Source organism: Taurulus bubalis (assembly GCF_910589615.1).
Source record: "Taurulus bubalis genome assembly, chromosome: 11".
Classification (NCBI taxonomy): Eukaryota; Metazoa; Chordata; class Actinopteri; order Perciformes; family Cottidae; genus Taurulus; species Taurulus bubalis.
The window spans coordinates 6,621,137-6,647,057 of NC_136599.1; the positions used below are offsets into that span (position 1 = coordinate 6,621,137).

At 40.7% G+C, this 25,921-nt stretch overlaps 3 protein-coding genes across 4 annotated transcripts in view; 1 reads left to right on the forward strand and 2 right to left on the reverse strand.

Moving 5' to 3' along the window:
* The window catches only part of LOC306744255 (acid-sensing ion channel 1-like), a gene marked incomplete at its 5' end in the record, with an annotated part of 43,253 nt that extends 36,859 nt beyond the window's left edge, over positions 1–6,394 (reverse strand). Inside the window, 2 exons of the mRNA XM_079226864.1 lie at positions 556–751; positions 6,033–6,394. Of these exons, the coding sequence (XP_079082990.1) occupies positions 556–751; positions 6,033–6,394 (558 nt within the window). The remainder of the gene's footprint in view (positions 1–555; positions 752–6,032) is intronic.
* Positions 6,395–11,408: 5,014 nt separating this feature from the next.
* On the forward strand, positions 11,409–13,725 carry spryd4 (SPRY domain containing 4). The gene is made up of 2 exons (XM_079226206.1): positions 11,409–11,538; positions 12,813–13,725. Exons 1-2 carry the CDS (start codon positions 11,418–11,420, stop codon positions 13,352–13,354), a joined length of 663 nt encoding a protein of 220 aa, XP_079082332.1. The 5' UTR covers positions 11,409–11,417; the 3' UTR covers positions 13,355–13,725.
* Positions 13,726–13,743: 18 nt separating this feature from the next.
* Positions 13,744–25,455, reverse strand: gls2a (glutaminase 2a (liver, mitochondrial); the record flags this gene model as incomplete). Of its 2 annotated transcripts, none has more annotated exons than XM_079226208.1 (18): positions 13,744–14,762; positions 15,176–15,239; positions 15,349–15,425; positions 16,001–16,062; positions 16,415–16,507; positions 16,606–16,737; positions 16,855–17,031; positions 17,244–17,294; positions 17,421–17,487; positions 17,557–17,615; positions 17,711–17,743; positions 19,210–19,268; positions 19,665–19,828; positions 19,962–20,041; positions 20,114–20,243; positions 21,853–21,974; positions 23,701–23,782; positions 25,244–25,455. In XM_079226208.1, the coding sequence occupies 18 exons, from the start codon at positions 25,453–25,455 to the stop codon at positions 14,606–14,608; spliced, it is 1,821 nt and encodes a 606-aa protein (XP_079082334.1). In that variant the 3' UTR covers positions 13,744–14,605. The 2 variants fall into 2 exon arrangements, with proteins under 2 accessions (XP_079082334.1, XP_079082333.1); XM_079226207.1 differs by having other exon boundaries at positions 23,701–23,788.
* Between the last annotated feature and the right edge of the window lie 466 nt (positions 25,456–25,921).

Genomic DNA, 25,921 nt, shown 5'->3' on the forward strand with positions numbered 1-25,921 from the left:
GGTATCCAAACAGAACAGCATGGCGCATTCTCACAAATATTGAACGTAAATTAACCAACAATGGATGACTGCTGTGTGAATGAGTGAATGTGCAGGAGGCCTGTGTCTTTTTATGTGCTGCCCTTTTCTTGTTTAGAAAAGAGCAAAATATACATTCTGGTTGCTCGCCACTATATAACAATTGTTTTCTTGTAAAATGCATTACATCTTGTAACCTTTAAAAGGCTGTGACGCGGCCCTTACTCCTTAGCAACGAAAGCTAAGCAAATGTCAGTCAACTGTTACTATGGAAAACGCCACTTATACAAATATTTCAAAAAAAGAGGATTTCTCCTTTTTGAATAATTGAGAAAAAATGTGCACAAACGCTGCAGTGTCATTATAATTGTCCTTTGACAGAAAGAGGAACGTGCTGTATCACTAGCTTTGGCTACACAGACTGGTTACTGTAGCAGGATGAATTCATTGTTGGTTTTGGTCTTTAGCAGGATTTGTTGACAAACAAACTTATCCTTGAATCAAGATTGGATCGACTCCTCTCGGGAGACAACGTACCACTTTGAAGTCCTCCGCTCTGCACTCGGTGCCGTGGAAGTGGCAGGCCAGCAGCATGTCGTTGATGTCGTGGCCGGTCCGGTCGTAGAACTCCCGCATGTTGAAGGGTCGCGGCTTGAAATTATGAAAATCAGCTTTAACCTTTAGGCTCTCCAGGACGCTCTCCTCCACGAGATGTATGTCCCTGATCTCGTACCTGGACGAACCGACAGACAGAAAGAGAGGTCAAAGAAGTATTTCATACATTTTAAGTGCAGATTTGATGAAGGTAGGTGTGGATGGAGGACTTTCATTGAACAGGACTTCACAGTGAATGATCACTGCCTGGTGATAAACTACTTGACTTCATATATTTGCACACTTCAGGAAGGTTTATGAGTCTTCATCTCAACCTTTCCCCCTCTGAAGCAAAGCTAAAAATAATAGAGTCCAGAATGAATCACAAGAGACAGAAAACTGAGCAAAGAAATATGGATGGTTTTCTGGAACATTTTCTGGCTCTTAACTGATGGCACTACCAGATTGTAACGCTTGAACATACAGTACATAATAAAGTTCAGACGAGAGCTGTACGGGTCCATAAAGACAGTCATCCATTCACGGTAAATTTAGCAGCTTCAGGCTACACTTAAACTCCATTCTCACTTAACTGGATTCAAACGTGGGAGAAAAATGTGTTTATCTTTATTGGAGTTTTTTGGCCATGAGAACATTTAGCTAAACTCTCATATGAAGTCTGAAATTTCAAAGCGAGTCTGACAAAAATGTCAAAAGGTATGGCAAGAAAATATGGAATTTTCAAGAATCTGTTTAGAGGGAATCATGCTACTTATGACTTTGAGTGAATTCACTCATAAGTATCTCCGCTCATTATTTCCGTGACTTCTTACAATGCAAGAAACATACATTTTCAATCCTGTAAAAAAAAGAATGGCAGCATTAGTTTTTCATGTTATTATTATTTATTTTTTAATCATTCCACCACTTTGGTCCGGACAGAAAAATCTCGACAACAACGTGATGGATTGACAGGAGATTTGGAAAAGACATTCCCCAGATGATGAATCCTGGAGACACTAGCAAAGTCAAAGTTTTCACTTATTCTGAAAAATATCTCAACATCTACATGATGTGGATTACCACAACAGTTTATACAGACATGAATGTTTCCCAGATGATGTTTTCTTCATATGTTTTACTTTATGTCTAATGCTGTTATTGGATTGCTTCTCTTTCCATTTGATGCAGACGTTCATGACGTTCCCTCTCAGAGTGAATTGTGATCACTTCGGTGATGCCCTGATTTGTTTTTCTAGTACAATAATCAGGTCACAATGTTGTTGTCCAATACTTTGGTTCATGACCTAATAACAACTAGTGATATTCTCATCAGCCTCAGCTGTACTTTAAAACTGCTAACTGAAAACTTGGGGGTAGGGGAAACAAGCTATACAAGCTAACGCAACATTGCCTTATTGTTATTTTCACATCCAGTAGTGACAGAACAACCTTATCATTCATATGGAGTCATGTTCCTGGCCACCTAGCGAATTAAGTCCAATATTCACTCTATTGTTAGCTCTATTTTTAGTCTCTACCAACTCCTGAGGAAAATATCTGGACGTTTAGCTGCTAAATGCTGCACTATGTTCACCAGTGAGTTGGAAAGTGTCTGTCTGAAGTTTCAGAGCTTTTATTTTGTGCTGAGAACGAGGCTACAAGAGCAGTGAGAGAACCAAAACAGTATTTTTGCGGTCTGGACAGCTAAACAATGACCTCAAAACATCAGCATGCTAGCATTGTCACATGTTAGCACAGCTAACACGACTGTAGACTGTTAGTCACGTTTGTGGAGCAGAGATTCTTTTTAAGCAATTGTGAGGCTTTTTTTTTATCCATATTCATTTGTTATCCATATTAAATATAAATGTATATTTGATATTGTAATATTGAGGTGTCGGGGTTGTATTTCCTGGTCTTACGGTAGCATGATACAATGTGTTCCCAACGTATTAGCTCGTTCGATGAAATGGAGCATGAATGTTCTCACGTTTCATCATATATTTATCACTAAGGATACTTTGAGTTCTCAAAGGTTTTCTCGCACGGCAACAGCCCCAGATATCACCTCATTAATGATATCTCGGTATTCCGTTACACTTGATATTTCATTTTGTCTGCATCACCAGCCCGAGTCTTTTTTTAAACTACATTAGGAATAAAAGGCCTGCGAGTAACTGAGTGGAGAGCCAGACACACATCAAACTCAGCATTATCGGTGGCACTGGGAAATTTCCTTTAATTTAATGGAGCTCACAAAATTCTGACCATGCTGCTTCGTATCAAAAGAGAGCAGAATTGCTGTGAATGCACCCAGCCTCTACCCTCGCTGTGATCCCCCATTGTGCCGTTATTAAAAATGTCACCATCTTAATGGACTCACCAAAGAGCAAATTGCGTGACGTTTTTTTTTTTTTTTTTCCTAGAAGACTGCCTCAAATGAAATGTTCTCATATGAATAGCCACTCTTTTATGAATACGGTCTTTCATTGATCTTTTGTGTGACTATTACTGCACCTCATATGTGTTTAGGGATTACATTAATACAAGATTAAATTTAACATTTAAAGAAGAGCTTCTATTGTATTAGGTACATACTGAAATCTTTCAAACATCAAATCAATAGTAAAGAACCTCATTCAAATTTAGAAATCAGTTCGAGGATAATTTTTCTGGCATAACGATTTAATTAAGCCTCATTATGGCAGAGCAATGGAGTGTTTTTGTTTGATTGAAAGGGAACTAAATTGAGGAGAGGCACTCGCATCCCCACTGTTTGTGTAGTGGACAAACCCGCCAAGAAGGCACTTATGAGATAAAATCCGAAGAGAAACAAGCCACCGGGATCGGCGAAGGCTCACACTTCAGGATGTGTGCGGCTTAAATATCATGCCACAAGACATTTCCCAGACCAATGACTCCAAACATGGGAAGTGGGAGGAGAACAGCCTTAAATGGATTTCATGCCACAAGCACTTTCATTTCTGGCCAGGGGTATAACGGCTAAGTGTGCCGTTGCATCACCTCCATGCTTTGCCAAGGGAGGCAGGATAATGAGCACTAAACCTACTTCAGAGTGCGAGAGTTGAGATGAGTACATGGAGAAGCAAACTCAGCCCCGTTTATGCTTTGGTCTCAAAACTCTGCGAAGTATTTCTTGTGAACCGCTGCCTGGAAATGCGAGATTATGAGATGTATCCATAAAAAATTAAAAAAAATTAAAAAACAGATGGCAAGTGTTGATCATCAGTGACACCAGCGTCACAGAAAAAAAGAGCTAATTTTAGTGTTCAAACTGGGATCTTCATTAAAGATTTAGAACAGAAGTTGGCTGCACATCCACCAAAAAGCAAAGCCGTCAGAGGCCTTCAGCCCTGCATGCCCTCACCTTGATCTCTTTAACTGACAGCCTGTCAGAGGATCAAGTCAACCGAACCCATCACTCAGATGACTAAACGTGGCAAATAACCCCATTTTACGGTTTTGTTTGATTTTGGCTGCCATTGTTGACATTTGGAACAATATTACGACGCAACACGGGGAAGCAACATGTTTCAAACAATGTTCGAAGCCTCTCACTCGATGAGATCTTTCCTCTTTCTCTGCTCCTTGGACATCCATGTGCATGAACCTAATCAACGTAAACTATCCAGAGACGTTACATTCTTTCACTGCACAGAATCAAAGTGGATTAACTGGGAAAGAGTGGAGTTGTCTTCAGCTCAGTTGGAGTTACAAAAACATGAGGATTTAAATGCATAACTGACAAAGATACTCAGAGCATCTGTCATTTCACTTGCAATCAAAGACTCTCTGCTTCTTTTCCTCCTGTGCATACGGTACATGTGGTCGCCTGCTCCGGCATCCAGAGCCCTCAGCTGCACCGACAAGACGGCTGCCGCTCTCTGATCAGTTAATTCTAGCCTGACAAACACTGAATGACTCAACAAGGTAAAAACTATTAGGGCTTGTTGGATGAGCGGAAGATACAATTACCAGTGGATGAAGTATTCAGATTCATTACCTCAAGCTTGGGAGCATTAGAGAAACCAGCATGAGTGCGCTGGATTTAAAAAATGATCCGACAGAAACACCCAGCGCAGTGTTGACAACCCTTTTTTATTAATGAAATAAACGAGAGGGTTCAAGGTTCAGGGATCATTCATTGTCATTCTGCAACCAGGCGGCAACCTCAGAGTAAAGCCAATGTTAACACGTGCATTCTCTCTACTGGCCAGCAGGAGGCAACTGCTCCGGTTGCAAAAATAATTTGGATTCTATAGAAGTCTATGAGAAAATGATCTTACTTATCTCTTGAATTTATTACCTCAATAAACATTGTAAACATGACTTTATGGTCTCAATTGCTAGTTTCAAGTCCTCTTCAATACATAATGATGTTAATTTAGTAAATTATGGTCCCATTTACAGTCAAATAGACCATAAAGTGGAGTGTCCAAAAACAGCAGTGCATTCCTGTAGTGTATCTTTTTTATTTGCATCAGGAGGAATGTGAAGACGGAAAGTCGCTAAATCTAGCGAGGAAACACTGACCTTCAGGCCTATCTCCAAAAATCTCACCCAAAATTATCATTATGATCGTAAACATCAAACATGGCTATTGTAAGTCTACTCACAGCTGTCAATCAGCAGCTTGTGGAAGACACACAGTGAGCACACAGGCAGAGTGCAGACAGACAGGCTGGTAGACAGACAGACAGGCAGGTTGGTAGACAGACAGACAGGCAGGTAGCCATACGACTCACATTAAGTCATTGGACGGGCTAATTACCTCCTGAGTCATTCAATTATTATTTTCTCTCTTTTTTTGTCAGGGAATTTTATTTACTGACAGAGAATTTCAACAAATATAACACAAATCTTTATAAAATAGATTACCCAAGTAGAATTACAAAACTGTAAAGACACACCTTAACACGTAAAAGTCGTGCATTGGATATATAACTATATAAGAAATATTGAAATGTACTGAAATGATCAAAATGCAGAAAAGTGACCGCTGTGAGTGTTATTAATATTACTTCTGCAATAATGTGTAAGCAGCATTTCACTTAGCTGGTCGACGGGAGACAATTTATACAATTTTTTACAAGAACATTGTAGGTTTTGTGTCTAAATCTTAATATGCAAAGTATATTGTAGCTGTCAAATACATCTGACAGTGGATTAAAAAGTACAACATTTCTCTGGAAACACTCAAGTACAGTAAATGTACCTCAAGTTTGAGTAAATAATACATTCCATCACTGATATTTGCAATATTAAACACATTTAGACATCCACAATAACAAGGGGAATGGGTGGAAGGTTGAAGGAATGATTTGATATCAAGGGAATACAACATGCAGATGATAAAGCATAAGCAGCGAAATGCAGAAGCAACTTGTGACCTGTACCTCTGGTTGAGCAGCGCCAGCAGCTCCCCTGCGTGGTACAGGTCGTTGCGCGTCACCCGGCTGAACCGAAACGCGTTCAGGTTGCAAAAGGTGACCGCGGGGAACGTCATGATCGGGGTGGTGACCTCATCCAGTTTGGTGACGTGCGGGTACTCGAGGTAGAAGTGGATCCGGTCCACGCACACGAACAGCAGGAAGGTCAGAGACCCCAAGAAAAACACGACCCACAGGCAGCGCTTGATGCAGAACCGCTCGTACGTGAAGATGTGAGAGATTCCGTGCAGAGTCGAACTGTGCGCAAAAACTTCTATGGGTGGAGGCTGATTTGTGTCCATCTCTTCGGCTTCTACTTTGAGATCCATTGTCACTGTGTGCAACAAGCTCGATCCGAGCGCCCGGAGTCAGAAAAAAAAGAGCTTCAAGAGAGAAACTGAGCCGATATTCATTCACCTGTGGCATAAGCTGTCATTATCCACCCGAACATGTGCGAACGTGAAGATAACCACTCGTGGACTCTGGTCGCCATCCCTCGCGCACACAGATGGAGACACAGTTTGATCACTCTTTAGAAAATAAATAAATTTAAATATTGAATTGCGGGCTATAGAAGTGGTGCATTTCCCCAGAGCAGCGCCACCTTAAAGCATGCATAGCCCAAATATCAATAAGAAGATTTATCGCCGCTGCAGGTTTCTCCTCACTGGGGTGCAGGAAGGCAAAGAAGAAGAAGAAGAAGAAGAAGAAAAAGGATTGACAAAGTGTTTCATCAGCCCGTGCATTCGCTGGTCGAGTCCAGTGAAGCACGCATCATTGCTGCACGCCAACAAGAGGAACCCCGGAGACCGAGAGGAGAGAGAATCCTTTTGACACTCCCGGCTCGTTTACTAAGAGTTCCTCTTGGAGCTGCCCTTTACGCACGTCCTCTCAAATCCGCAGATTTTCGGGTCAAGTGAGGAGATTTTCTCCACTCTGGAATCAGAAATAAAAATAAAAAACGTGGTTGGGAGTCAAGAAGGGTCGGTTATTCTGGTCGGTGGTGGTGAGTCGTGAGCTTTTTTCCCCTCCAGCTCTTGTTTGTGTCTGCCCGCCTGCTCAGCAGCGAGAGGAGAGGAGGACAGGAGGAGAGGAGAGGGGAGGAGAGGATGGACTGACGCGCTGCTGTTCACCTGTGAGTTACTGTAGTTTCACATCTTAACCGCAGACCCGAGAGAGAGAGAGAGAGAGAGAGAGAGAGAGAGAGAGAGAGACAGAGAGAGAGAGAGAGAGAGAGAAAGGAAATAATTTGGAAAAATAGGTACATTAAGGGGAACAATTGCAATTCAGTATCACACGTCCAAAACATTAGGGGTGTCATGAGAGATGGATTAAAAGGAGAAAGGGCAAAATCGAAGCTGCATTGGCTCCTGACTTTATATACGAGGCGAGCTCATAACGTCTTTCAACAAAAAGGTATATCAGGTCCCTCACCTCTGTTCTTCAATGCAATCTCTCATTTAGCATTTGTTCCACCTGTCTTTCTGTGAGAACACAAAACATAAAAATGAAGGGTGCACTCAAAGTTCTTTGCATTGCAGAAGACAAGACAATTAGACTAAACTTCGTGTGTAAAACTGGTGCAGTGTCCCTTTAACCCACATACAGCCGTAGTGACCACTACCCGGCCACTGGGACTGGTGGATCCAGACAAATCTGGCAACTCAGGGTAAACAGACTGTGGCAACATATGCCAACAATGAGAGATGGAGCAGAGCAACACTTCCCCGCAGCCAATAAAGTACAAATACGTGAAATACAACTAAAATACTAAAGATTCAACACACTCACAGACCAAAATATAGTTCAGTATTTAGACAGTGGAGTGAAACACAACACATGAAACTGAACTGAGCTCTGTCAATACTTTTATATTTTAGCTGTTTCCTTCAATGGTTTCTCATTATTATTGTTGCATTATTAAACTATATATATCAGCCTCCAACATATACTACCGCCGCCACTGAGAAATATGTTTGTTATTGATTAATCTGATTATATTCTCAATTCATCAATCCATTGGTCTATAAAACAACTAAATCAAATCAAGAACAATGTCTTTTGTGCCAAACGTTCCCTTTATAGACACAATTAACTTGACATAAATGACAGATCAATTGTGTGTATTTCCTCATAGTGTGCCATGCAGAATAGTGATGCTCTGCCGTATGATTTTCAGTATTCATGTCATGACTTACATTCTGAATGAATCAAATCTAGACTTGAAGTCGAGAGAAAGGAATTTGAACGGGAAGCATCCACCCGAACCTCCGTGTCAGTTTGAAGAGGTGAGGATATCTGAAGAGCTACTCTCCAAGACAAAGCCATCATCAGGCACCGCAAAGGAAAATCATTTTTAGATTAGGCCATGAATAAACAATGACATTTAGTCCCCAGCTGGATGGTGGCGTGAAAAATGGATCTGACTGTGCAACAAGGCCGAGTCAAGCTTTGTTAATATAACAAAATATTTATTACACGTCATGAAAGATGCATCACCCACCTTAAATGAGGCAGCATGAAACAATAGAATCTTATCCGACATTGAAAGACACTACATTTGTCATTGTGCCCTGGAGCAGTTATAATCAACATCTATAAATAATGCAGATGTGTGTATTCAATTCAACATATTAAGGAAGCTGAAGCAAACTTTTCCCAAAGGTGTCTGGTTTTTGACATGTGACTGTGACCGAGTCATTTACTGAAGTATATTAACGTGAGTAAGTGATCTGTCTCCTCGACCACGGCGGTGGAGTAACACACAGTTGTGATAATATTGCAGAAAAATATACTTTTTGTTATCGATTCCAAATACGAGTTTGAAGTTTAAGTATTCAACAGCTGTCTTTAGCTATATTTGAAGCTCGCTCTTAGTATGGATCTCCATTGCTCTCTGTTTAGAGCCAAATGCCAAACATAAACATTTTCACTTTTTTTAAATCAAATTTAAAATGAGGTCAGATTTCTGCTGGGATTGTGGGGGTTTTTATCAACCTGGAGGGACTTTGCACTCTACAGTTAACATAATTACACATGGTGAGTCTTCCAGTAGAGTCAATATTTCTGAATTTAACTACTTTCGGGTCAATTAAATGAATAAAAGATTCAGCATTTCTTCACCAAAACCTAACTTCTGGTAGTGTGGAGAGAGATTCAAAGCAGCATTTAGACCCTTAGAGTAGGTTGAGAAATAAAGCGTGAAAACTTTGCAGGTTTATAGATCAATATAATTGATCTATAAGGTTTCCTGGAAGGGATGATGTCACGTGGTTATTCTGCCTCTAGCATTTCTTGCTCCTAGTAACTTTTATTACTGAGAGGCATTTATTATCTATTTCACAAAAGTGCTTTTTGGAGCATTAGTCGAATTGTATTTAGTATGAAGCGTTTACAGCTAACCAACTAGCTCCTACTCAGTAACTGTTGGGATATCTGTATGTTTATGCTTTTACTCTCGTGTACTTCATGTTTTTGAGCTGGAGTTTAGCAGTCTGGAGTCGAGAGAAACACAATAGGAGTTTATCGGACACATTCAAATCATAAAAGCAGAATTATAGCGACCGTTGTACGGGCTCTTCCGTATAAACTAAAACCGACTTTGGGCGGCAATCTTGAAGATTTTCATTGATGTAAATGTCTGTTAAGTCACTCTAGTGATCGAGCTTATGGCACACTGACGAAAACATTACACCAGTTTTATATTTGCAGTATTGCAAACTGGGTTTATGTGTCAACTTTCTATGGGAAAATGGTGCCATACAGTTCTCACCCACACACACAAACAAACATTAGAACTATGCACACAGTTCTTTAAAAAAATAACATGATATTATAGAATTTCAGACTTTTGGAGTGAAAAAAAATCCAACTTCAGGCTCAGTCGGGAATTTGAACTAGAACACGGAAATTCCTGCTTCCTAGTTCAAATGGATTAGTTTTCTAATTCCACCAAGCTGTAATGCTAAGATGGTTAGCAGGGAAATGAGCTGAAGAATGGGCTGGTGCTGTGTCTGCTTCCTCCCAGCGAGCTGGGATAACTCTCTAGGGCTCCACTGTGTTGTCGCCATAACAAATAACAAAAATCACAATTTTCTTCTGGGCGAATCAAGTGACCATGTCCGTGCTATTCCTATTCTGTCTAATTATTTTTGTCTGATACATGAGCTTCAAGCTTTCAGAACTGCGTGCAGGAGTTCACTGTTGTGTGTATACAATGCAGAAAATCTCCCATACGGCCTCTTTCCCAGGAATGTCGCCACAGACACACCGTTTGTAATATTGCAAGCCTTTTGTCAGTTGGCCACAGTCTCAATCACCATTGTGCTACGTTTATTTGAATGCATATCTTTAAGCCTGTTCTAGCTCCTTACTGAAGACTATTATTGTTTAAATCAGTCAGCAGAAATGACACCTGGCCACAGCTTCTTAATTGTCTGGCTCCGCTAGTCCATGTCCATGTGTCCTTTGGGCAAGACACTTAACTTGCTCCCTCAGGCTGTTCCTGCAGTGTGTGAATGTGTATGTGTGTGAAGGTTAGATAGTCCTGATGGACAGGTGGCACCTTGCATGGTATCTCCTCCCATCAGTGTGTGAATGGGTGAATGATGACACCCATGATAAAGCACTTTGAGCGGTCAGAAGACTAGAACATACAAGTACAGCTCCATTTTCCATTTACCTTTAGTTGCACCTCTAATGTTACTTCTGATTAAACCAAAGTATTTTTTTTTTTAACTTTAACTGTTTTTGCACTTTATTACAGTACATTCACTTTATGTCGGACAGAAGAGAAACACAATTTCAAATCTTCTGTATGCTAGCACAATGGAAGAATTGACAAATAAAACTGACTTTAACTTCCTGTATTTATTTATTTTTAAGGCTGCACCGTTCCATCAAATTAGAGATGTCTTGTGGATCATTTGATTCACTTTTCCGCATAATTCAGTCAAATAAAGTTGAGGTTTAAGAGGTATACTCTCTGAGAATGAATGAATGAATATATGCTTTATTAATCCCTAAGGGGAAATGTGTTGTCGGAGTAGCAACGTACAGACTAAAAACAACAGGGATGAGAGATATATACACAAACAAAATACAAATAGCTGGGATGAAAGATATATACAGTGCAGAGAGTATTATTAAGGAAATTAAATTAAATGAAACTTAAAGTGAAACGGTTGCAAATGTTGAGACTTTCTTCCTGCAGAAGTGTCATTGGTGTGGCGGGTCGTGGTGTTTCCTCTCCAGGCCTGCAGGGGGCAGTAGAGGGCGCGGCTGCTTCATTCGTCGACCCAGAAAGGACGAAGGGACCAAAACATGTGAGCAGCAGAAGCAACACTGAAAAACATGGCGATCCCCGTAAGAGCAGCCCGTCTGTGTGGACTGGCAGGACGGACTGTCTCCTCCTTGTCAGTCACTCGCAGTCTGCCCGCGAGGAGATGCTACATCTCCGCCTCCACGGGGAACAGTGAGTGGTTCTATTTTGTAAAAGTTAAATAAGAAAATAGTAGTTCGCTGCTTGAGCTGCAGCACAGAGGTCAATGTCTCAGCAGGCAGAGCCACTGACAGCAATGATGGATGTGTGTTATTGTTCTGCAGCTTTTGTCCCGTTATAAGCGGTCCTTCCTGCAACAATAATACACTCGAAATAAATAAGAAAACTAAAGTTTCCTCGGGTGGAGACAAACAGACTTATACTTTGTCTTCGCTAACTTGAGCAAGACTTAGTTGAGTTGTTTACAGAGGCGTTTTTAAGTGGAAAAAACTACTTTGGAGAAATGCAAAACCAGGAAATTCCACAATTATACTCGTTTCCTACACAGTCTAACATGGTGATAATCTGATTAGGCAACTACCGTTACTCCCCAATTTGCTGCTATAACCTACATCCTAATTCCTCATCTGTCCATGTATTACCCACAGGTAATGAACTAGCCGAGCAAGTCCAAGTTTACCACGTTGTCCTGCATTTTTCTTAGAATAAATCCACGTAAAATATTTGTATTATTATTATTATTATTATTATTATAAATACATTTTTACATGCAACTTGGTTTATAGCATAACACTGATATGTGATGGATATCAAAATTAATGTTTTTCTAGGGGGCTCTTTACATCGTCCTTGGACATTGAACCTAAAACTATTATCAGCCACTGTCCTTTTAATTGTATAATAATAATAACAACACTTGCAACCGAGGATTTGAGCAAATAGTCTCAAATTATTATTGTGTAATTAAAAGGATAATTAGCATTGTGTGAAATAACTCCCATTACCCAAAATGCTTTGTTGGAAAATACGTAGTTGTTTTTTATAGCTGATATGGCCTCTCTGTATCTCCCTCTGAAGTAAGTTAAGGGAAGTTATAAATCACACCTGTGTTTCACAAGTCAAAGAGGTTTATTAAACTCTTTTCTGCCCAATTTGGGATCAATTGGTTTCCATGATTTTATTGGAGGGCCGTACGGCGTATTCCACATAACCTTAATGTCGCCAGTTCGATTCCAATTGGTCCCAACTGGTCCCTGTCTGTGGTTCCCTGTCTGTATCTTCACTCCAGTAAAGCAATAAATACCCCAAATATTCACATCATTCTTAAATCGCAAGCATAGAGCCAGATTTAGAGTAATTTGCTAATGACGAGATCAATGAGGCTTCCATTAAATCCATTAAATATCGAACTGAAAGACATCGTGAAACATTTATTTTCTTCTTCTTCTTCTTCTTCTTCTCCGTAGATCTTCAGTTCAGGCTCGATGAGCGGACGGCTCACAGCAGCCTGGACCTCTTCAAGAAAAACACTGCCGTCATCTACCGCATGCTGGGCCTGGACCCCAGCCACGTGCAAAGCAACCCGGAGCGCTTCCGAGACTGGGCCAACGTGTTTGGCGACGAGAAGATCAGCAGCGGACGTCACTACTGGGAGGTGACGGTCAAAAAGTCCCAAGAGTTTCGTCTGGGTGTGGCCGAGGCGCTGATGTCCAGAGAGGACTGTGTGGGCACCAACAGCTCCTCCTGGGTATTTGGCTACGCTCAGCGCAAGTGGTTCGCTATGACCGGCAACAAGATAGTTCCCGTGGCGCAGGTGGGAAAGCCCGACCGCATCGGCATCCGGCTCGACTACGAAGCGGGCGTTTTGGAGCTGATGGACATCGAAAAACACACAATCATTCACACCATCCGGGCTCAGTTCAAGGCTCCCCTCTGCCCCGCATTTGGACTTTGGGACGGGGAGCTGCTCACACACTCTGGTCTGGAGGAGCCCGAAGGCCTAAAGTGAAGCAGGCTGAACTGGGATGGTGATGGTGGTGGGATGGAGCTTGGCACAGCGGCAACGTTTACCACAACAGCAATATCTATGTCGGACTCATTTGCAGGTTATTACAGGTGATGGTTAATTTTTCTCGGTCCAGTTGGTTCATAATGACTCGTAACAATGCAAGCTCATACTTTGTGTATGTCATCCAGCATCATGCAATCACCACAAAAGCGGTATTTGTGTGTGTGTACCTCATGTATTACCTCTCAGACTAAATGATGTGGGATGAAAAGGATGTGTGGTTCTGTTAAATTTGAACGCTTTGCTCTGATATTACAGAGTACAGAGCTTTTTCATGCTCATGCTGTATATTGTTTGATAAAATAACTTCCCTGAAACTGCTTTTACTTTTCTCTTTTATTTACAGCACAATGATACATATTTACAGTGACAGACTAAAGTACTGTTTAGGAATCATTTCACAGAGTTAAATGAAATACAACATAATTAATAAAATGCAATCATTTGAGATGGAAGAATACTAAATACATTTTATCACAACTAAGTTGACTTACTTTCGCAGTACTGCATACTAACAATCAAAAGCTTTAATTAAACAAAAAAAAGTCTCACTTTAAACAAATCTGTGTGTCTAGTTTGCAACATTCATTCATTTGCATTCATCATTCATTGCAAGTATCTGCAGTGAATAAACTGGCCTGTGAGCCTTTATGAACTGGTGTAAACAATAAGTGCAACTACCGGTAAATCACCTCCTGTTGAGTTTGATTAATGAATGAAGCAGCTTTGGGAATATTTATACCCATGAAGTTCCCTGATTAAATGAAATATTGATTAATCAAAATATATTTCCATATTTGAACAATAAGTAGGCTCAATATATTAGATATTTACATCACAGTGGCATTTTATATAAACTGAGCACACAAAAACACTTCATTAATATTGCAACACAATCCAATCACGACTTAAATTTATATATTTTTTCTCCGCATAAAACAACAGATTGCCTTATTATGTAGTGCTTTGTTGATACTTTACACTGTTGAATAATTTCTCCCGTCTGCAGGAATACACCATAGAGGGACTTAATCCTGCACTGAATAGCTTTTCCAACAGTATAAATACATTATATAACATCTATTACCACATTGAAAATAATCTCAATCATTCATCAGGTCTCAATCGTCCCGTGTCCTTTCAGTCCTCTCGTAATAAAATAGATTGATTTCCGTTACAAACCCTTGTGGTTTAGACGATGCTCTTCAGCGTGTCCGGCGGGGTCTTCTGCTCCTCCGTGGCGCTTTGTGCGTTGCTGTCCGCGTACTCACGCTGGTAGTCTTGCAGGGCTGAAACAATAACATCATGGCCAAACTGCATGGCGTCATCTAGAGGCGTGTTCCCCCACCTGATAGAAAACACAATGTAATATGTTATTATGGATATGTTGCGTTGCTGCGTCTGTCTTTCAGTGTCCCTGCAGGTTCCTGGTTGGTTGGAGCGTGAGGCCATCAAGCAAATTGGAGGCAGCTGACCAACTGTCTTCAGCCTATAAGACCCGCCCCGTCTCCCCTGACACACCTTGTGCTACGCTGGGTGTTTGGCTTCAACATTAGTCGAACTGGCAGCATGTTTGCCTGCCGGCATTCTTTATGAGAATGTTCATGTTTGTTACATTTGATAAATTACCTTCTCCTTTGTTTAGTTAATCCTTTGCATGATATTCCATTCTTTGCTATGTTTTTAGAGCCATACCATAAGAATGGACACATTTATCTCACATTTTTAATCCAAGAATACGTTATGATTTTAAACCCCTACCTGTCTTTCATGATGGGATTCACTTTACATACTTCAGTTAGGAAGACAACAGCTTCCGCGTGACCTGAAACACAAATGAGAGCAAGCCCAATGCCATATGTATTTATTCTTGTTTGAATCTCACAGCAGAGATTGTTGAACGTGGAATGAATGAACAAACAAGGAAGTGTCACCTTCTGCAGCAGCAACGTGGAGCGCTGTGCGAGAGTCATAGTCTCTCTGCTCCATGTTCACAGCTGAAAGGGCAAACCTGGAGGAAGAGCAAAGGACACATAAAAGGTTGACTCGAGTGATGGCGAACTGTCAGAAACATGTAGAACTTGTTAATATGAAAGCAGACGTGTTTTAAAAAGTAGAGAATGGGGAATAAAAAGAATAGTCTAAAGAGTTCACACTCTCATGTCTGTATGTGATATGAAGCTACAGACAAGAGACGGTTAGCTTAGCATAAAGACTGGAAGCAGGGGGAATCAGCTAGCATGGCTCTGTCCGAGGTAAAGAAAACTGCCTACTAACACCTGTATATATATATATATATATATATATATATATATATATATATATATAAATATATACATATATATATATATATATATCAATAATTATATATATATATCTCAATAATTACCATGTAATATCTTGTTTGATGAATTAAACGTACTTTGTACAGATTACACAAACACATATACTAGGTTTAGATTTAAGACATTGCTCCAGCTTCATATTTAACACACAGACGATATTATCATACATATTATTGTATGTTCCTCTGGTGTCGGAGCTTTGTGATGAGGAATGAAAGGTCATGTTTTTGATTTGACTTACCTCCTCAGAGCAGAGAGGTCCCCACTGTGCGCTGCAAACATCAGGTTTACCACTGACTTGTTCTAATGGATCAAAAGGCAACAATTACTGCATGATAGTTGCCTGTTTCTTAAACCTATATAAACAATATTCTGCATTAAGTCACCCCAAGCAGCATCTATAGCCCTTTTCACTAAGAAGAAGAAGAAGAAGAAGAAGAAGAAGAAGAAGAAGTAGTTTATCTGGTGCCAATGTTAACCCTAAACAAGCCTCAGATTTAAATACGTTATGAGTGGAGTCTTGTGATTGGTTTGCTCCGTGAACCTGTGCAGCAAATGTTCCAGAACATTTCAGGGCATGTGTGAAAAGGATTTATGTTTTATTACTCGTCAGATTGACGGTCGCAGCCTTCCACACTCGTGACACTGAACTTACGGGTTCATCGTCTGATCTTCTCCTGGGGTCGTGTTTCTTCGTGAAGTGTCTCAGGTTGTCGTAATTGTGGAAGTTGAAATGAGACAGCAGGTCCTAGGGAATCGACCGTTGATTAAAGTGGAACGCTTGAAGCATGCGGACATATTGCAAGATAAAGACAAACCAATAAAACTGTGACGGCGACTGCATACCTGACAGAAGTGAATGCCACGAACACTGTTTCCAAGCCGATCTAAAGGTGGAGACCAACACATCATACCCATGACGTTGGGCACAACCAGCAGAACAGCACCAGAAACACCAGATTTGGCAGGCAAGCCCACCTGAACAAGAGCGGCAAACAAAAAGTCTCAACCCGGATTCAATGCGTCATGTCGTGCCACCACTTGGAGGAGCAACAATGCTTTCAAACAGATGATTTTGAGTCCAGGGGGACTCACGTGGAAGGCAAACTGTCCAGAGAAGTCGTACATGCCGCAGGAATGCATGAGGCTCAAGGTGTTGCGAACGGCTTCAGAGCTCAGCACAGACTCGCCTGTGATTGGACAAATACCCCCGTTGGCCAGTGTGGCAGCCATGACACTTCCTGACTCACAGTTCACCTCGATGGAGCACAACTGAAACAACATTTAAAGGAGGAGAATGACTTCTGGGAAATACACTTGTTTGCTTATTGCCAAGATTTTAGAAAATAAATCACGCTACAGCTAGCAGCTAGCTTAGCTTAGCATAAAGACTGGAAACAGGTGGAAACAGCTAGCCTGGCAACCTTTCCTGAAAAAGTTTCATCCACACTACGATATACGATGTCAAAGACAAAGAGACTTACCTGAAAGTAGAAGTCGAGGGCTGCTGTCATATCTGCATTGTCAGGAAAGCACTGAAAGATTTAAAATCAAGCGTTTGCACATAATTGGGACATTAATTTTTTTTCTTAAAACCTGAGCGCTGGACAAGCACTTGTAATTAATTGTAATTAAACATAAAACTTAAAAAAAAAACTCACTTTTTTCTCTTTGAGGTAATAACCAATTGCATAATTCCTATCACCGGTCTCCCTTTCTGACTGGAAACTGCAAGAAGACAACAAGAATTTAGAAAGTTGCATTTTCACGTGATTAAGGTAAAAGCACAGTACTCACGTTGCATTGCTAAAGCCCACATATTCTGACCCAGACAGCCGGTTCAAGTACTCCATCACCTGCAATTACATCATATTTATAAATGGTTGAGCAGGACGACCCAACAAATACGTGGAATCAAGAAAAAGTTTGAAAAGGAAAAGCATTTGCTCACATAGTCGAACCTCTCGGCCTTATTTGAATCTGGCTGTCAACAGAGAGGGGAAAAAAACAGTAAGGGATTATAACCAAGTTGTAAAGTTGAAGAATGGGGACCCATGTCACATTCATATTTAATGTCTCTACCTATAAATGTTAATGATGATATCAAATATTACTGTGAGTTGAGAGGGTGACCTCAGGCTCAACCTCATGCCCAATACAGGAGTTGATTTATTTCTTTCCAGGTTGTTTCTCTCTGGCGCTCTGACAACTAGTTTTTCAACAAAACATATACATTTGTGCCATTTCAACTTTTGTAGGTACAGTTGCTCCCACTGGGGTATGAATATTGCAGAAAGTCAATAATGGCTTTTATCAGCATTATATTTTCTCTGCCCTTTGTGTAAATGATCACGCTTTTAAGTGTGTAACCGCCTCAGTATGTATGAATATACACCATTTTCAAATATAATAACACACTATGTTCCCCCTCCACACACTCACACAGGTCAGGTGGGGTTAACACACCTTCTGTTCTGGGGGCTGCAATTGGCCAGAAGCACACACGCCCCTGCGGTCAGGCCCACAGAGTCCCTTCCTGAACCTGACCCACAAATGATTAAAAAGTCCAGAGTATCTCTTCGGTCAGCTAGGAGCTGTCAGAGAAACTCCACAGAGGAAAAATACATGACCATATATGGCTAAACTCCACTTTACAGTGAGGCCAAAGTTCACAAATAAGGCAGTCTGGTAAATCAGATGATGATGACCATAGTCCAGCCGCGACGGGCACCAAGCTATCAGCCAATAGAATGATTAGATAGAGGACTGATCACTGAGAGCTTCTGCTTTTACGAAACTTTGTGGCTTCTCACTGAACTTAACCTCAGTCCGATGATCGTTTTTGCCTTCAAAACCGTAATAAATGCATGATACCATTTTCAGAAGCAGATGTTTCACAGCACGAAAGCAATGATTTCTTTTAGCACTGCTGTCCGAGAGTGTGCAAATAGTGACAGTGTCACGTTTCACAATAAGTGACCCTGTGTTGACTTAACTTTTTGTATCCAGCGTTATGCTTCTACTGAGGATGTAGCAAAGAGCAATGTTTAAAAACAACAACCTGAAAGCATCATTTACTGACCTCTTTTATAAGATGGAACATAGAAACATGTCGATCCTGTTCAATTTCTGTTTTTTCATCATGACTTTTTAAGGCCTACACGATTGTCCTTTTGAACTGTGTTTACGCGCAGTGAGGGACTGCAGCAGAACGCTGTGCTGCACAGTAATAATTGAAGGGGAATAACATACCGTCTGGGTTTAAAAACAGAGAGCCGTGGGCATGAACGCACACCGCCTGAGAGTCCACTCTTTGTTTTTCACCCTGACCTCCTCATTAATGACATCCAGCTGTGTTGTGGCACATTTTGTGTCTATATTCTAAAAGAAAAACCTCTGCATCTGCTATCACATCAATGCATTCGTTGCTGACAAGCCTTCTCGTTTTACCTTAATTAAAGAACTGATGACGATAGCTCCGGCATTCACCATCGGATTGTGTGGTTTATCTGCAGAAGGAACGAGAGCACGTTATCACTCGTTTGCCCCCCAACCACTCGAGCAATAAACTACTGCGATTAGAGGCGATATTTCAACCGAGGAACTTAAAAACATCAGCCAATGAACCGAACACATGAAATACAATGTATCTGCTCCAGAGGGGATCATGTAATAGCAAATATCCATAAAGGTGAGATGATAAAAATGGTACACAATTTGGCAAAAAGTTGAACAGGACAACTTTTTTTCCAGTAAAATGAGAGCTTTTTATTTGCTCTTCTCACAAAGAAACGTCTGTAGAAAATACTGATCAAGGGTTGCCAAGATTCCTCAATTACTAAGTGGCGGAGAACAGTTAAACAAGTGCAGTGGTAACTGGGGTCTCGATTGCGGCAATCGCTTACCTTCGTCATTCAGTGACAGTTTGTTGAACTTGAATCCACTGGGCTCCTTGCCCACAAAGTGGTGAACGTGCTCGCTGCCGAACTCGTGCACGGCGATGGCGTACTCCAGAGGCTTCACGCACGACTGCAGACAGAAGGGAACCTTGGTGTCACCCACAGAGTGTCTGTGTTACATGAGGATGTAATGGAGGAGCATGGCAACAAACAAAGATGGAGGAGTGTGAGTGAGGGGGGATACACACACAGTGGACGTTTTTCAGAATGGAAACATTCATTCAAGTGAAGATGATCCCGTACCTCTGTCCATCGATAGTGCACAGAGATACTCCCCAGAGATCAGGGCTGAACTTAGCCAGCTGAGGAATGTAGTTAGCTACCTGCATGAAGACATGTGTTACTGGAATGAACGAGCAGACAGTGAATCAGGATGGTGTTAGTTTATTACTTACTTGCCCGGCCTCCTGCTGTTGTGCACTGTCATACATCCTGTCGATGTGCTGGGTCAGCTCTTCAAAGTTCGGAATGATGAACTTTTTTCTGAAGGCCTTCGTCAGCAGCATGATGTTGTTGCCAAGACACCTACAACAGGACACATTATAAACCACGCAGATCATTTTGGTTTTATCTACCCAGATGCCAGCTTTTAAGATTTCTGCTGCCACTCGGAGATAGTGGAAAAATCTAATTTTCTTTTTGGTGCTCGACAGTGTGAAAAAAATAGAATAAAATGTTTTTCAGTCTAATACAGTTTTAATTTAAACCAGCTTCTACTGAAAAAAATTGTTCCCATAACAACTGTTGACGGTATGTCTTGTTGATTATCCAGAGAAACAATCAAGATAAATGTAATTTCACATCCATGGCATCAGTGTGGAGGCAGAAATCTCTGAGACAAATATCTCAGACCTCTGCAAGTAATCCAGCACATCCAGAAAGCACTAGAGGTAACTGATCAAATTGTTGTTTTTTTGAGTAATTTAAACATTTTCACAAGAGTAAGTTAAGCTCTCTAACAAAGATAGCTACAGGCTAGTATGGCTAATTGAACCGCTGTACCTAAGACAACTGTTCGACTCAAACAACGGTCTCAAATGGTCTCAATCACTAAGACTGGTTTCGCTAAATATGCAACTGAACCTCCAATCAATTTTCATTTAATTAAAATGCTCAACTCCTCAGTGGGCTTTCATCTTTACTTTTGTTTCTATCGTTCTGAAATTCAAAATGATCTGCTCCAAAGCAATAAATACCCGATTAAAAGAGTAAACAAACACATCTGCTTATGTCAGCAGATCGTAATAGTTATTATAGATTTTCATTGCTATGATTTGCCATCAACGCTGTAAAATCTCAAGGAAAGTTAATGCGCATTCTGTCACAGCTGGTCTGAACTAAAATATTTGGCCGGCAGCCCTCGCTGATCCGAGTCGATGCGAGCGCGAGGCTTTGGGACACCAGGAGAAGAGAGCGGAGAGAGCTTGCATTATTCATATGGGTCATTTTCAAAAAAATCAAATAAAAATAGAAGACAGCACTCTCTATTTTGAGAAGCATAGTGAGCTCTTAAGTGTGCTTAAGGAAAGGATAACCTCACAAATCACAGAAAACAAGCACAGGCAGATGGGCACGGCCAATTAGGTTCGACGAAGACTCCCAGACTGTGTAACCCTCTGCTGTTCCAGGCCAGAGACTGACTGAATCACACTCACAAATGATGCCGTTTGCATGGAGCTTACAGATCTTTTGAGTCTACTACTGTAATTGCAACAGTCTGGAGCTCAAGCAGAATGATGGCCTTTCATCAACAGTCCCAGAGTCCCTTCGGTCTTTCCGCACCCTGCTTTGACTGCCATGTGTGCATGTGAATTTGGTGAGTAGCAGCTGTTCGCCGTAAAACGCATGTCTCTGTCAATCTCTTGGACTCAAATAGCGCTGGCCACAGACTACTCCTGTTACTCCTTTACTTGACCACGAAAAAGTATGAAACACTCGTCCTAACCTTGCACGTTGGCATACCACACATTTGTTTTGTATTATGCAAGAAGAAACCTATTAGAAAGAACATCAGAGTGCTTATTTAAACACGGGTGTTCTGTCTTCTTCTCACATGCAGGTAAAGGTTGAATACGCCCCCCCTTTGAATAACTGTGTGCATTACTACGTCTCCATAAATAAACACTTTTCTCACCTTCTGAAGAGCTTCTGGTCCATCATGACTGGCCCGATAGAGTCACGTGAGGACTGTCGCATCTGACGGACGCAGTCGCGTAGCCGAGGGTCAGACGTCAACAAACCTGTTTTTCTCAAAGCCTGGAGAAGAAGTGGAAGAGGGGGTTTTGAGCAAATTAATACACAATAAAAGGAATGGTAGATGACAGACTTTATCATACACTGGGTCATGTACAGCAGTGTTGATGTAACGTCAATTAGCAGGATATCAAGCATGGGTACATGGATATATAGTTAAGGGACTTCACAGGCTCAGGGGTGTCTCACATGGTGATAAGGAGGAAATACACCAGAATGCTGGAATCCCTCTTGTAAGTCACACGTCAAGCTGACAGCCACTGTATGAACCACGTGCATCTATTTTTGGGAACATCGTGAGCACCAAACTGACGACCAGAGAGGCTCCAGAGTCATCTGAGAACTGATTCTGTGACCAAACGGACTAACGACCACGTGGCTGCAAGCTCGCAGTTACTTTTGTTGCATGTCCGTAAGCCATTCTGAACCTTCGAGCAGGAAAACAAAGTATGGGGCTGCCCTCGTCGGTTTTTGTGCACTTATTTTAGAGATTTATCCTTCAACTTTCTGTTTAGGTTCGTGAGCAGTTTGCATAACCACATATGTTTTACAGACAAAACAATGAAATGAATAATCAAGACAATAATGAATGATAGTGTTTGAGTGTTTCTGGCTGCTGTACAGTATATTAATACAACATATATACAGTATATTATAAAAAAACATACAATTTAAATGGTTTAGGACGAGATATTAAGCTTCACATTTTATTATTCAACTTGCACTACAGTGTTTGCCATACAATTCACTGCCAGGTATTTATATTACAACCAGCTATGATTTTAAACAAGTTTGAAAATGTGTTAATGATGTAAAAAAACAATGGATTCAATTTCCAATGCAAATTGGCTTATTTACAAATTAACAGACAATGGAATAAACAAACCCTAAGTCTGGTTTTAAAAACTATTCTTTCTTGTAAGTGATTTTTTAGGATGAATGCTCTTTGCAGTAATCTACACGCATTGATACGGATACTTTCACCATTTATGTCCTAACCCAGTCCCCTCTTCAAACACATCCAGTCATCCGAGGCATCACATAACATTTGCTTTGACACACGTCTCTCCTCCTAAATGCATGCTCCTATTTAAAAATGACTGAGTTGCCATAGACACCTAGGTCACCAGATGTCCATGGCTGCTTTTTTTTAATGTATCTTAAAGGTCGCACCGCATGAAGCTAAATGAGGCTCTGTTGATTTGCAATAACTTGTTCGTTATAAGGGAGCACAAAAACACCACAGAGTCTATATCCCATTCATCTTCTGAGATATGTACGATATACCACTTTGAAAGTATGAACTATGGCAAAAAGAAGCTTGACATCTCTTCAGTAGTGTGTGTGTGTGTGTGTGTGCCTGTGGGTCCATGTATAGGTAGATATGTGCCTGTGAATCTACATTAGTCCTTAGGTTCGGTTGTTTAACCTAAAGATGTTGTCATCGTTGTTCTCGAAAGGTGGTTACCTCAGTGTCACACCTACTATATTTAGTCCCGTTACATAAGAAAGTTCCTAAACACATTTTAAACTTGACCCTGCATTCAGCTGGAGACCCCATAGGTTCAAGTTATGGGCTCCTATATCACTCCCCAAGGTTTATTTAACGACATTCATCGGTGCTTTTCTGAAATGCAATACTGCTGTAGGGCACAGTGTGTTTGTGCGCATGGCCACATATTTCATGGAAAGTTATGACAGAGGAAATGTGAGTGTGCTGTTGACTCACAGAAATGAACTGGGACAAGGGGATCGTCTCTTTTCCTTCAGTGATGGTGTAGAAAAGTAGGTCCTCCATACTGGACATCAACCTACTTCTATCAAGAGAGACGACAAACATGATATGTATGTTGTGATCTTTGAATTTGGACTAGCTCCAATGTATCAATTCAAAACAATGAGCAGTATGACAAAGTATGCCCCATGGCATAGGGGCTGTGGCCCCTATGCCATGACTGTATGTATGTAAAATACTAAAAAAAGGTTTGTTTTCTCTGACCCCTTTACTGTTGGGGTCTTGCATACCTTAAACATAGGTTACAAAATAGTATTCACTTGTATGTTTATGTTAATAACACAATTTTTCTTCTTATAACAAGAGCTGAAAATGTATACAAAAATACAATAGAAAAGTAAAATGTAGAATGAAACGCCCACATGCTAGTTGCCCAAATCCTATGTGTGTACTTGTAAATCAATAATCTTTATTCATAACATTGTTGAGTAATATGCCTTTTTAAAATGTTACTTTTGAATGCTCATTTGTTTTCTTGCCAAGAGTAAACAACACCACTCTCTTGTCTGTGAGTTAAGCAGCTAATGTTAACCAATGTTAGCTTAGCATAAAAAGGAAAAGTTAGCCTTCCTTTGCAGAGCAATTATAAATAAATAAAACAGCCTTCTAGCACATAAAGTTCACCAATTAACACATGATGTCTCGTTTGATTAACCTTTAGAAAAACTGAAGTGTAAAAGTTAGTTTTACAGGCTTATTTTATTTTCCTTTTACCGGACTATTTTATGGCTGGGCACGGAGTTACCGTTAGCTAAACGTTTCGTCAATAGCCTGAGGTTTCCCTTTAAAACCACTTGTTTTAGGCTTTACTTGCATTGCATATTACACAATATTTATATAACATGCTGATTAGTGAGTTTTAGATGTGCCGGTTGGAGTTTTTATAATTCAATTTACCATTTGTTGGATAAACCATGCTAACCGACGCCAAAAGGATGAACGGCCTCGCGGAGGGATATTGAATGCCGTGATTGACCAATCAGAATGGCTGTGTTAGGTAATGACTGGAATTTCCTGTTTTAGATTTCTTTTCATCTTTCACAAGAAAGTGAATATTAAGAGTATTTCTCACAACGTAGTGTTGCACTTCAGAGTAAGATGCACATGCCCTGGGGTAAACAACTTTATTTAAAGATTTTACTGCACAATATATTGATGATGTAGATATCTAATTATCTAGAGGGTTATACATGATAATAATTTAAGATAGGCATATATAATCATTATGCTTCTGCAAACCTTTTCAGTCATGTTGTAAACTAGATTGTACAAAGGCTTTACTCATTGTATTATATTAGATGACTGAATAACACACTACTACTACTACTACTACTACTACTACTACTATTACTACTACTACTCCTACTACCATATATGTATCTGGTAACTCATATTAGTGCATAGGACAGCTCAATCAGGAGTACCGTGTGGGAATATTTGGGCTAATTAATGGTGATTTATTCGTTTAGTGACCTACTTGGGGTGTCCTTGGTCCACATCAGGCTCCTTCTGGTGGTGGAAGGCTCTGTGTGCGTGGGGTGATGCTGCGGCCCAGCAAGGGAGCAGCACAGGTTGCTGCGTCCTGGACAAAACAATGCTGTCAGCTCCAGCTCTGGCAGAGGTCCCTGCATTTTTAAAGAGCTGCAAGATTCCCGGGTTAGTTGTCCTCAGACTTTTCAGGCAGTGCATTGTGGTGGCAAACTTAAGGACCTATAATTTTTAATAATTCAGAGGAGATTGATATTTTTCCCCCAGTAGCCGATCGAGAGATTTCTGTGAACGACGGTCCTTGGTCCTCGGGGGAGCCTTAATGACAGCTGCTGTTCAGTAACCGGACAAGTACAGGCTGCTGCTCGGGGGCGGGTCTGTGACACGTTGGTGCAGGCGGTGCATGGGGTCAATAACCAGCAGCTACGTCACACCGGTGTTCGACTTTCTCCTGCAGCTGCTGATGAATAAGGGAGAGGAAAAATATATTCCCATGTCAGAATCAGAATCAGCTGTATTGGCTTGTTTGTGTACACATACATGGAATTTGACTCTAGTTACACTTTGCTCTCTTCGTACCTACATATTATATACAAATAAACAAGAGAAATGTAAAAAAAAAAAAAAAAAAGCACAGAAACTAAGCATCAACATTAACATTTAACTA

Excerpts from the sequence above, each read along its gene's own strand:
- spryd4 (XM_079226206.1), top strand. The coding sequence starts at position 11,418 with ATGGCGATCCCCGTAAGAGCAGCCCGTCTGTGTGGACTGGCAGGACGG. Across the intron at positions 11,539-12,812 it reads CTCCGCCTCCACGGGGAACA|ATCTTCAGTTCAGGCTCGAT; the intron begins GTGAGTGGTTCT and ends TCTTCTCCGTAG.